This window comes from Haplochromis burtoni, unplaced genomic scaffold (assembly GCF_018398535.1).
Source record: "Haplochromis burtoni strain Fernald_Lab_line unplaced genomic scaffold, NCSU_Asbu1 Contig_752, whole genome shotgun sequence".
In the NCBI taxonomy this organism is placed as follows: domain Eukaryota; kingdom Metazoa; phylum Chordata; class Actinopteri; order Cichliformes; family Cichlidae; genus Haplochromis; species Haplochromis burtoni.
Genome location: NW_024583113.1, coordinates 131,770 through 142,564, shown reverse-complemented (window position 1 = coordinate 142,564; position 10,795 = coordinate 131,770). Strand labels below are relative to the sequence as shown.

The window sequence follows — 10,795 nt, the reverse complement described above, 5'->3', positions numbered from 1 at the left end:
AGAGGGCTGAGGACGGTAATGACCCCCCTCAGAGGACCCATCCATGAAGACACACCCTGCAAACTTCATACAGACTTTCTGAAACACTGCTCCAGCTTTTTCCTGATGCTGTAGAATGTGTTGTCCATATTTATGTGGACACCAACTCTGAACATCCACCAGCTCACTGCTGATCCATTTAGTGTTGCACTTTAGCCACATGCTAAGAAACAGAATAATATAAACACATTACATAAAACTTTAGAGTCACACGTGCAGTTTTATTATGCATATTCCACACCGGTGTAAATAGGAATAAAAGTTCATAACAGTGTTACCAACGATCCAAACGTCGTCCACTCCTGCAGTTCCTGGCGTGACAGCAGTGTTCTGCTTTTTATAATGGCCTCCTTCACATCACTGTGACCTCTTTGGGCTGCATAATGAAAGTTCACAGTCAGCAACCCCGACTTCCATGCCTGGACTCAGCAATAGGCCACAGCTAGTCATGAAACAGCTTGTCACTGTTTCAACTTTGTTGTGACCAGTAGGTTACAAAAAACAAGCAAAGCTGACAAAACAGACACAATATCGTAAGTTATGAGAAGGTCTTCTTACATATTGCACTGCTGAAACAGGAATAGGTGGTTAAACTCATAATCAATGATTATCCTAATCCTATGGAATCAAAATACATTGATATGCAAAAGATCTTCATTTCTTTATATTCAGCCATGTGGCCCCAGCTCCGTACACAGCTTCAACAATGAAGGTGTGGTCCACTCAGCTTCCCTCAAAATGCTGTTGAAGCTTTGCAAGATCCAGGAATTAAAGATCTTGTGGACTGGACCCTCTGCCAGATCCTCCCAGCACACCCTCACTTTATGTTTAGATATTCTAATTGTACCCAGCATCCTCCCCCTCTACCTGATCCAACTTACCACCAGCTGGTGATCAGCTCTATTCCTTTCACCCGGGTGTCCAGAACACATGACTGCAGATCTGATGATTTGATGATCACAAAATTGATCATCGATCTGTTACCTAGGGTGTCCTGGTGCCATGTGCTGCTTATGCACATCCCTGTGTTTGAACATGGTACAGACATACATACATCCAGCAACAATCCCCCAGCAACACAATAGAATAGCTTTTTATTGTCACTGTACATGTACAGTGAAATTTTGTGTGTTCAGCACCAACTGTGCAGGAATAAAAATATAAAAAGTAGAAAGCAGGAATGAATAAAAGACAAGGGGAGTTTATATACAACAAAAATAATATATAGAAAACAGGACGTGTGGGATCTGATTGACCTGAGGCACCAACCAGAGGGCAGCAGGTGGTGGGCGTGGTCACCTGTGATGGCCCTGGTTTACCTGACACAGGAGGATCAGGTGATGACACAGGGGTGTCAGAGGGCAGCCAATGATGTTTTTGGCAGTGTTAATGACCCTCTGTGCAGCCTTCCTGCTCTCAGTCGTGGCCCCTGAGGAGAGCACGCTCTCCACTGAGGAGCAGTAGAAGGCCAGCAGCAGCTTCTGGTCCAGGGTATTCGTCCTGAGGACACAGAGGAGGTACAGCTGCCGCTGGGTCTTCTTTTCCAGGGCGATGCTGTTGTGGGTCCAGGTGAGATCAGCTGAGATGTGGATGCCCAGAAACCTGAAGGTGGAGACAGATTCCACCTGTTCTCCATTTATAATGAGAGGGGAGTGGACCCGTCTGTGTCTCCTGAGGTCCATGATGAGTTCTTTGGTTTTAGGATGTTCAGCTTCAGGTTATTCTCTGAGCACCAGCAGGACAAGTTCTCTACCTCCGTCCTGTGTCCTATCTCATCTCCATCAGAGATGAGCCCAATCACAGTGGTGCCATTGGCATACATGATGATGACACCACTGTGATTGGGTCGTTTGGTGTACAGTCATAGGTGTACAGGGTGTGCAGTAGGGGGCTGAGAACGCAGCCCTGTGAAGCTTCGGTTGGTGAGGAATTCCTTGATCCAGGAGGGGTCTGAAGGTGGTCCAGTTTAGTCCTGAGGATGTTGGGGATTATGGTGTTGAACGCTGAGCTGTAGTCCACAAAGAGCATCATCACCAGGCGCTTCCTGTTCTGCAGATGGCTCAGCACTCTGTGACGGGTGATGGTATCCTCATGGATCAATTTGCTTTGTAACCAACCTGATAGGGGTCGAGAGAGGAAAGTAGACAGTCTCTGATGTGCTGAAACTATCCACTTAAAACACCTCATGACTACACATGTGAGGGTTATAGGTCTGTAGCCATTGAGGGTGTCTATTCCAGCCTTTTGGGGGATGGCGATGATGGTGGAGGTCTTAACCCTTTATGGTCGGTCGGAGCGGGCACATTCTGTTTTGTGTAATTACAGAGGTCCCTCGCTATAACGCCCTTTCACCGTTATACCCTTCGCGGCCTCACTGTTTCACTGATTTTTTTTGTGCAACTTTGCACCCCCCCCCCCATACAGCGCATTGTGTTCTGCGTCCTGATTGGCTGTAGACCATTGTCAATGAATCTCCTCCGTGCCGTGTCTCCTGTACAGTACAGAATGCATTCAGCTTGTCAAATTTACATAAATCTCCTACATACATAAATCGCTAGCAGTGTGACTCTGAAGTGCTGTACTGTATGTTTATAAGTTTTCTCTAACAAACACAATGTTCTGCTCAAAGGCTCCTGCAGTAGCAGCCAAAAGGCAGAGGAAGATGCTACATCACACAAAAAGCTGGACTTCTGGACAGGAAGGTAGAAGTTACCATATTTTTTGGATTATAAGGCGCATTAAGCAAAACAAAACAGTCAGATAAGTCAAACATTACTCAGCTCGTTCCTTTACTTCCATACCATTGATTCAGTATTGATCCATTAATGTTGGATTCTCAGGCAGCTGCTCTATTCCCATGAAAACAGGGTTTGATCTTTGGTTTCATTCTATAATACTGGACTTATTTTTCCACGAAGGTTTGAACTTTGACAGTTTAAACAAGAGAGAAAAGTGTGAAAATGTGTAGTGAGGGGTTTTACAGCCTTAAAACATCTATAATTATTGAAAAAATAAAGTTGGCTACTTTGCGGATTTCACCTATCGCGGGTTATTCTTAAAACGTAACTCCCGGGATAAAAAAGGGACCACTGTATTTTTAAAGTCCGGTAGAATTCCAACCACATAAGCTAACGCAATTATTATTGTTATTTTTTGCATATGAAACCGGAGGTATTGTAATTACAGCTTACGTATTCAGCTTGTCCAAGGTCACGGTTTCCTTCCACATTTAGCTTTGCAAAAATTGCATAAAAAGCATTTGCATCAACAAAAACATAATAATCCAGAAACATGCTTTGCCTATCTGATCAGCTGTTCATAACACTTCCTACGTTGGAATAGATCTGATGTCCGCCATTACCTGCCCAAAACCAGAAGTGATGTCATTTTTGCAGAAAGTGTAGTTTTTTCTATAGATATACTGGTGTTTCTAAAATTCATGTTTGAGTTTATGCCTTTCTGTATAGTTTCTGAGAGGCTTAGAACTCAAATTACACTGTTGGAAATTGTTCATTTTGATGCACATGCTGGGTTGTTTTTGCAAAGTTGCATTGTAATATTGATTTTGGTTTTTCCTGCAGTATATAAAAATTGGTGTATATAAAAATAGAATTATGAAGACACTCAAAATAAATATCCTGTGGTTGGAAACTATTTTGTGCAACTTCTTTGCATGTACAGTTTAATTGTTAACTAGAAATATGTGTAATAAATATGCAATTTATGTAGTTATTGTACACTTAATGCATACATATTATTAAAATTTGTTGTATTGACGTGTAGCAACTTGAAACGCTCCCAAAAATGGCACTACAGCATGTAAAAATATGAAGAGAAGCTCTGGTGGACTTGGATCTATGGTAGGTCTTAAAGGGTTAAGAGAGGTGGGCATGGTGGCATGACTCAGGGAGAGGTTTAACAGATGGTGCAGGAAAGTAACCCTCTTGTCCACACAGAAAAAACCCAATGTGCAGGCAGCAAACTTGGGATACAAGAATACCCACCATTTCCAAGTGGCATAAAGTCCAGGCTGCTTCCAGGAAACCGGTTCCTGGAGCACCAGAAACCAAGGTGAGACAATCTATATGTAACCTGTCCTTCCTAAAGCACCAGCTCAGGCTCCTTTCACACCAGAGAGGCGACAAAGCCAGATTCATCAATCAAAGATCAGACCACAGAGCTCCCACCATGACTACGAAGCAATCCAGAAAGCACTCAACTTCCTCCGCCCCTTCTGTTAGTACTTACAGGAAGTGTTAGTACTTACAGGAGGCTACGCTGAGTTATTGTTTTTAGGCCCTGTGAGATCACAGTGCGGCCCCTCACCAGGACCAAAGTTCTCTGGAGATCCTACAAGGGGCAGTTCGCCCCTGACAACAAAGCTCCTGGGAAATGCACCCGTGGATGCACAAGGCTTTCATTAAAGTTGATCTGTATTGAAATTCTCTTGAAAAAATAACCTAGCATGCTTTATTTTATATCATTTATATTATGTCACAGTGATTATTCCAGTCCTACATGTAGAGATGCTCTCGGTGTCAATCATCGTTTTACTCAGAGAAGGGCCACTGGTTTCCTCTGGGCATGAACTGGACCAATCACTTCTTAGCTAACGGGGTTTTTTTTGTGTGGATTGAGTCAGTTTGTGGAAGATCCACCCATAAAAAGCTGCACCCCAGTGGTTGGTGCAGCTTTTTATGGGTGGAAACACCTGCAGGAGTGTTCACAGGTGAGGTGGTGTCTTTAATGCAGGTTTTTAACTATAAAATGTTCAGAGAAGAACAAAACTTTTGTTTGCAAATGTTGCTGAAGATTTTGGGGTAATTATTTGAATCACACGGTGTCATCTTTTTATACTTATTTTGTGACTTAAAGAAAAACTATGCTAAATGTAACTTCCTCTGTCTTGTTTCATTCAAGGTTATTATCGTTAACGAAAACTAGAAGTGAAAAGACATTTTCATTAACGGAAATAAAAATAAAAACAAAAAAAGGAAAACTAACTAAAACTGTAATGAGTGTTCACAAAACTAAAATTAACTGAATTTATAGCAAAAATGTGTTTAGTTTCATTGATGTGTGCGTGTCCTACAATAGTCGAGGGTGAAAATGAAGTTTAGTTTCCAGATTTTTTCTTGCTGTGTCTCATTATGCCAGCAGGTGGCAGCACGTTAGTCGAGTCGTCTGTGTTGCTGCGTCCACGCGCAGAATCATGTCAGGAAAAGTCGGGAGAAAGCGCCAGAGTCCAATTTGGGATTACTTTGAATATGACTGTGTTTTGGATAAAGCAAGTGTCTTGTAGTGGAAAGAGACAAATTATGAGGGACATTTCTAAAGGGAAAAAATCCCACAAACCTTAAAGTGCACTTGAAAAGCTCACACAAGAAGGCTAACCTAGCTTACCTTGAGAAGGTAAGGGAGCACACTCAACCCTCATCCCCAGAAACAGAAGCTAACCCCAGGCAAGGCAGCGTGATGCATCCCGAGACAACAGGACGGGGACATCTACATAACTGTGTGAGTCAATTGCCTTCAAAAAGTTTATCAATTCACTTGAACCAAAATTACGAACACCCGGTGCTGCGAGAGTTAATAGTCTCATTGGGGCCAAGATATACATTTTATAGTTGCCTGGTATCAATGGTTGTTCATCTGCCTTTATTTATTTATTTATTATTTTATTTAAAGAACCCATAGGTGGGAATGTGAGTTGTCTGTCTCTGCGTGTTAGCCCTGCGACAGACAGGCGACCTGTGCAGGGTGCAGGGTATGGTAGCTGGAATAGCAACATACCCAAGGATAAGCAGAAGAGCATGACTGATATGATGAAACTGGGACTTTGTTACACTTAATTATTGCAAACAACTAAAACTATAACTGAAACGAATCAAAACTAAACTGAAACTAAGGATTTTCAAAAATATAAAAACTAAACTAGCAAACAATCGGTAAAAACTAATTAAAACTGATATAAAATTGAAAATCTGAAGTCAAAACTAAATAAAAATAAAAACTAATGAAAATTGCAAAACTATTAAAACCCTGGTTTCATTCTTGGAGGTTACATGGATGTAGGAAGTTTAAAACTCTCCTATATTATACATCATGATCATTGCTGCCAACAAGTCTCTGATTGTGGTTATGTAACGCTGATGAAGCGCTAATGAATTAATACAGGCTAGGTATTGAGTGAAATATTAGGTTATTATTAATCAGAAGATTTAGGAATGCTACTGGAGCTGATGGGCAGTAATTAATAAATGCACACAACGCTTTCGCAGGTACCATGTATTTAACTGAAACCAAAGAAAAATAACAAGAAAAGGAAAACTTAAATAATCACTCCTGCTGCAGCTATTCAATTAACCGAAAAAGCCAGTGGGGGTGCACAAAGACAACTAAGCAGATTCTTCTGGTTATACCAAGCAATACAGATTCTCAAAAAGAGTTCCCCATAAATGACACATGTTAACATCAAAAACACTGATCCACACTGAAGTCCGCGAGTTTTACCTGAATGTCCATGAGAGATGTCCAAGCGCTGTTGTCCATAAACGGAGGGGAATGGTGTGTATGATTGTGGAAATCAGTGCATTCGGTGTATTCCTACCCAACCAGTGCCGATCCGATCAGCTGTTCGCAACACTTCCTAGGTTGGAATAGACGTCAGCGTGAACTATCGTATGTCCGCTATTACCTGGCCGAAACCGGAAGTGACGTCATTTTCACAGAAAAAATGGACAGACTAGAGCCGTGGAGACCTGGCTTGTATGTTCTCACTCTGCTAGCGACAAGTAAAGGTCTGTTTAACTGACTCGGCTCTGAGTTGTCCGGCTGACCTCCACACCACATGCCTGCTAGACCTGCTAGCTGCTCCTTCCTCGCCAGACCGCCGTTACAAGTTGTTAATCTGCTGTCATCTAAAGTGGAGCAGTGTTTGCTGCAGAACTCTGAAAACACACAAGTACACATGAACTTATTATAAACAGTAAGTAAACCAAATTTTGATTGAAGTTTATAGTTCTTTTAAAGGCCCACTGCCATATAGGAAACCTGTCACGACACATCTTTGTCCTGTAGGTCCTTTCAGGTTTCCTCTGACTCAGGCAGCCAATCAGGCGTTCTCATAATGAGATCAGTCTGCTGCTGTGACGTCTGCTGAGCTGAATGGTTTAAAAGAAGCAGGGCTTCAGTCTGAGGGTGTGTGTATGAGTGTGTATGATTTACATGCTGTTAGCCTGAGTTTCACACAGGAAGGATTTTATATGTTGAATATAATGTTTTTGATGTCAGTGACTGAATATGATTCATCTGCATTTAATGTGTTGTCTTGATGCTTGTGAATTGTGTTAATTAACATTCATATATGTAACAAAATTAGTGTTAAGACTGTTTGATGAACAATTAGAGCATCATGATAAACTTCACAGAGGGCTCATACTTCATCCTTGGTGCCTACTTTGATGCCGGGCCTACAAAATACTTGTTTTTCTTGCTTCTCTTGTCTTTATATTCTTTAATCATTTGTGCGAACCTGCTGCTGATTGTGGTTATCTGTGTGAACAGAAGCTTACATGAACCTATGTACATGTTTCTGTGCAGCCTGTTTGTGAATGAGCTGTATGGTAGTACAGGGCTGTTTCCATTCCTCCTGCTTCAGATCCTCTCTGATGTTCACACTGTTTCTGCTCCTCTCTGCTTCCTGCAGATCTTCTCTTTGTACTCATATGTCGGTGTGGAATTTTTGACCTTAGCCGTCATGTCTTATGACAGATATCTTGCCATCTGCTGTCCTCTGCAGTATAACACACGAATGACATCCAGCACGGTTTCTGTGCTCATCGCTGTGTCGTGGATCTATGCTTTGTTGCTGGTTGCTGTGACAGTTTCTCTGAGCTCACCTCTGCAGCTGTGTGGGAACATCATCAACAAAGTGTACTGTGATAACTATGCCATTGTTAAACTGGCCTGTTCTGACACCACACTCAATAACATCTATGGACTGATCAGCACAGCATTCACCGTTTTTGTTCCTGTCACGTTGATCTTTTTCACCTACATGAGGATCCTGAAAGTCTGTTTTTCTGGATCCAAACAGACGCGACAGAAAGCCGTCAGCACCTGCACGCCTCACCTCGCTTCTCTGCTCAACTTCTCTTGCAGCGGCTGCTTTGAAATACTACAGAGCAGATTTAATATGAACAATCTACCAAATGTACTGCGTATTTTGATATCACTGTACTGGCTTATGTGTCAGCCGCTCTTTAATCCTGTGCTGTACGGGCTGAAAATGTCCAAAATTCGTGACATATGTAAATGTTTGCTTTATTCAAAAGTTAACACAATATTGAGTTAGATTAAAAAGAATGAAAACTACAAATGTGTCTGGCTTTATCTATTTTATTTTTCTGTGTACTTCATTACTGCCATAAATAGGGCTCGTTCATTTTTCTGTAAAGTCTGAAGTCTATATCATATAATGTTATTTCTAACTACTACATCGTTTCTCTTAGAGAGCAACAAGACCTGCAAAACACTGAAAATGCTCTGCTTTTTGGACTGAGGTTGAAGCGTCTAATCAGGAGAGGGAGATAAGGTGGCAGACAGTCAGTTGTGGGTTCTGTGCTCCTTCCTCACAGAACTGAAAGCATCCTCGGCTAAAACAAAGCACAGACACTCAGAGGCTTTAACGCCTGGCCCATCATGGCAGCACATGCTCAGGATCAGCTGCCAACTGCAGCAGCTGCACAAGTCCCCTCACAACATTTCAATACCATTACAAATTCTTAGCATTATTGCGGTTCACCTTTTTTTCTTTTGTTTGTTTGTTTGATAATTTTTTATTTCAACATTTCTTGCCTCTTTGTCTCAGGGCAAAATTAAGAATGCAAAGGTATGAAAGGTAAATTAAACAACCCATAAAACTAAACAACAAAAAAAACAACAGTCTGCTCAGGTTGTGAATGCACATACTTCATATCATGAAAGAGGAGGTGGGCGGAGCTTATAAGTGCTGACGGACATCACAGAGTCAGAGGCTCAGACACAGCTGGCTGTCACAGCTGATCTAAGGTCAGATGTAGGACATCTTTATAGGTGAAATGCACAAATTGTTGCAGCCAGCACACCTCACTTTAGAGAACAACCTCTGTGGTTCAATGACCTTTGACCCTTATTTCACTGAGTGTAGAAATGTCTTATCTTCTGCAAAATGACAGTCAAATTGTAATTTTCAAAAACAATCTTAAAAACAGTTTCTCCAGAGGAACCGGTTTACCTTCATCCAGGAGAAAGAGATGAAATGTTCAGGAATCAAACACCAGGATGATTTCATGGCTGTAAAAAACAACGCTGCTTCCTCCTCAGAGCTTCTTTTGCATAAACACCCAGCAGGCCTACTGATCATTTCTATGAATATGCTTTAGCAATAACTACATTTAACTAATATATAGCTCTTCAATGCTTATTCAAGGTTTTACTTTTACTGCTGTTCATGCTATCTTAAGAGTTCAGACTGTCAGGAGCTTTTACCTGGCGTTGGCTCTCTCTGTGGAAGAGCATCACTTCCGGTTCCAACACAGTGGGGTTTGTTGTGTAGTTTATCTGCGGAGCAATTTAATAAAAAAAACTTCTTATTTCATAGTAGAATCTTCACGTGCTTCATCCGAAGCACTCTCTGTGTACTCACTCGCTAATTTGTATTCGCTCACTGTGTCTTTAGGTTTTGCTAGCTTAGCTTAGCTCATAACCGACTCACTAGCAGCATGGCCTCTAAAATTTCCCTGAAAAGCCTTCAGTTAATCCAAAATGCTGCAGCAAGAGTCCTGAGTGCTCCACTATTCCTTGGAATGCTGCTGAAGATCTGCCAGAGGTGGAAGATTTTGCGGACCGGGCCCTGTGCTAGGTGTTCCCAGCTGATTCTCACTATACATGCAGGTGCTCCAAGTCTGTCCAGCGTCCTCCCTGACCACCTGATCCAATTCATCACCAGGTGGCGATCACCTCAGCCTCTCTCTTCACCCGAGTGACCAGAACATCTGACCACAGATCTGATGATATGATCATAACATCAATCATCAACCTTTGGCCTAGGATTTCCTGGTGCCACATGCACTTATCGATGCCCTTAAGTTTAAACATGGTGTTCGTTATGGACTAAAACTTCGAGTTTTTGATGCCACTGAGGATGGAAAGGTAGCTGACAGAATAGAAATGCATAAGTGATGTCAGACGCCAGAGACTTGGTGGAAAAAAACCCAAAACTAAACTAAACTAAATGTTAGCTTAGAATGAACCTTTTTAAGCTTCAAATCATACCAATCAATTGATGAATAACTAAATAAATAGGCTTAATCATTTCCAACACCCCGGAGGACAGCAGGGAGAATTGAGACGCTTTGATGCGACCGTCATGAAGCATTTAAATCACCACTAATATCAATTAAACTGAAACAGGCTGTTTTACAGCTGATCAAAAGTTTAGGACCACACCTCCAAAAAAAACCTGTAAACCCCCAAAGACAGAAATCAAAGATCCAAACATGAGCTCAGCGATGAGCTCCATCGTTATAGAAACCACCTCAGGTGGGATCTGCTTGTCATGCCAGTAGCGTTGGAAACCATCAGGACCATCAAGGTGTTAGATTATAATATTATTTTATGCCATGTTATGCCCCTAACTAAAGATTGTGAATTATTATGCAGTTTTAGTTTGCAGTATTCTCCTGAATTAGAAGAAGCTGATAACTATTGCATT

The 10,795-nt window shown here is 41.7% G+C and overlaps 1 protein-coding gene across 1 annotated transcript; it reads left to right on the top strand.

Annotated features, from left to right (window-relative positions):
- The first annotated feature begins 7,345 nt into the window (after positions 1–7,345).
- Positions 7,346–10,067, top strand: LOC102294456 (olfactory receptor 10J5-like). Its single transcript, XM_014330255.2, has 2 exons — positions 7,346–8,351; positions 9,976–10,067. Exons 1-2 carry the CDS (start codon positions 7,454–7,456, stop codon positions 10,065–10,067), a joined length of 990 nt encoding a protein of 329 aa, XP_014185741.2. The 5' UTR covers positions 7,346–7,453.
- Positions 10,068–10,795: the final 728 nt, after the last annotated feature.

Coding starts and splice junctions, on each gene's coding strand:
- LOC102294456 (XM_014330255.2), top strand. CDS start 7,454: ATGATAAACTTCACAGAGGGCTCATACTTCATCCTTGGTGCCTACTTT. Junction 8,352..9,975: donor GTCCAAAATTCGTGACATAT/GTAAATGTTTGC, acceptor CTATACATGCAG/GTGCTCCAAGTCTGTCCAGC.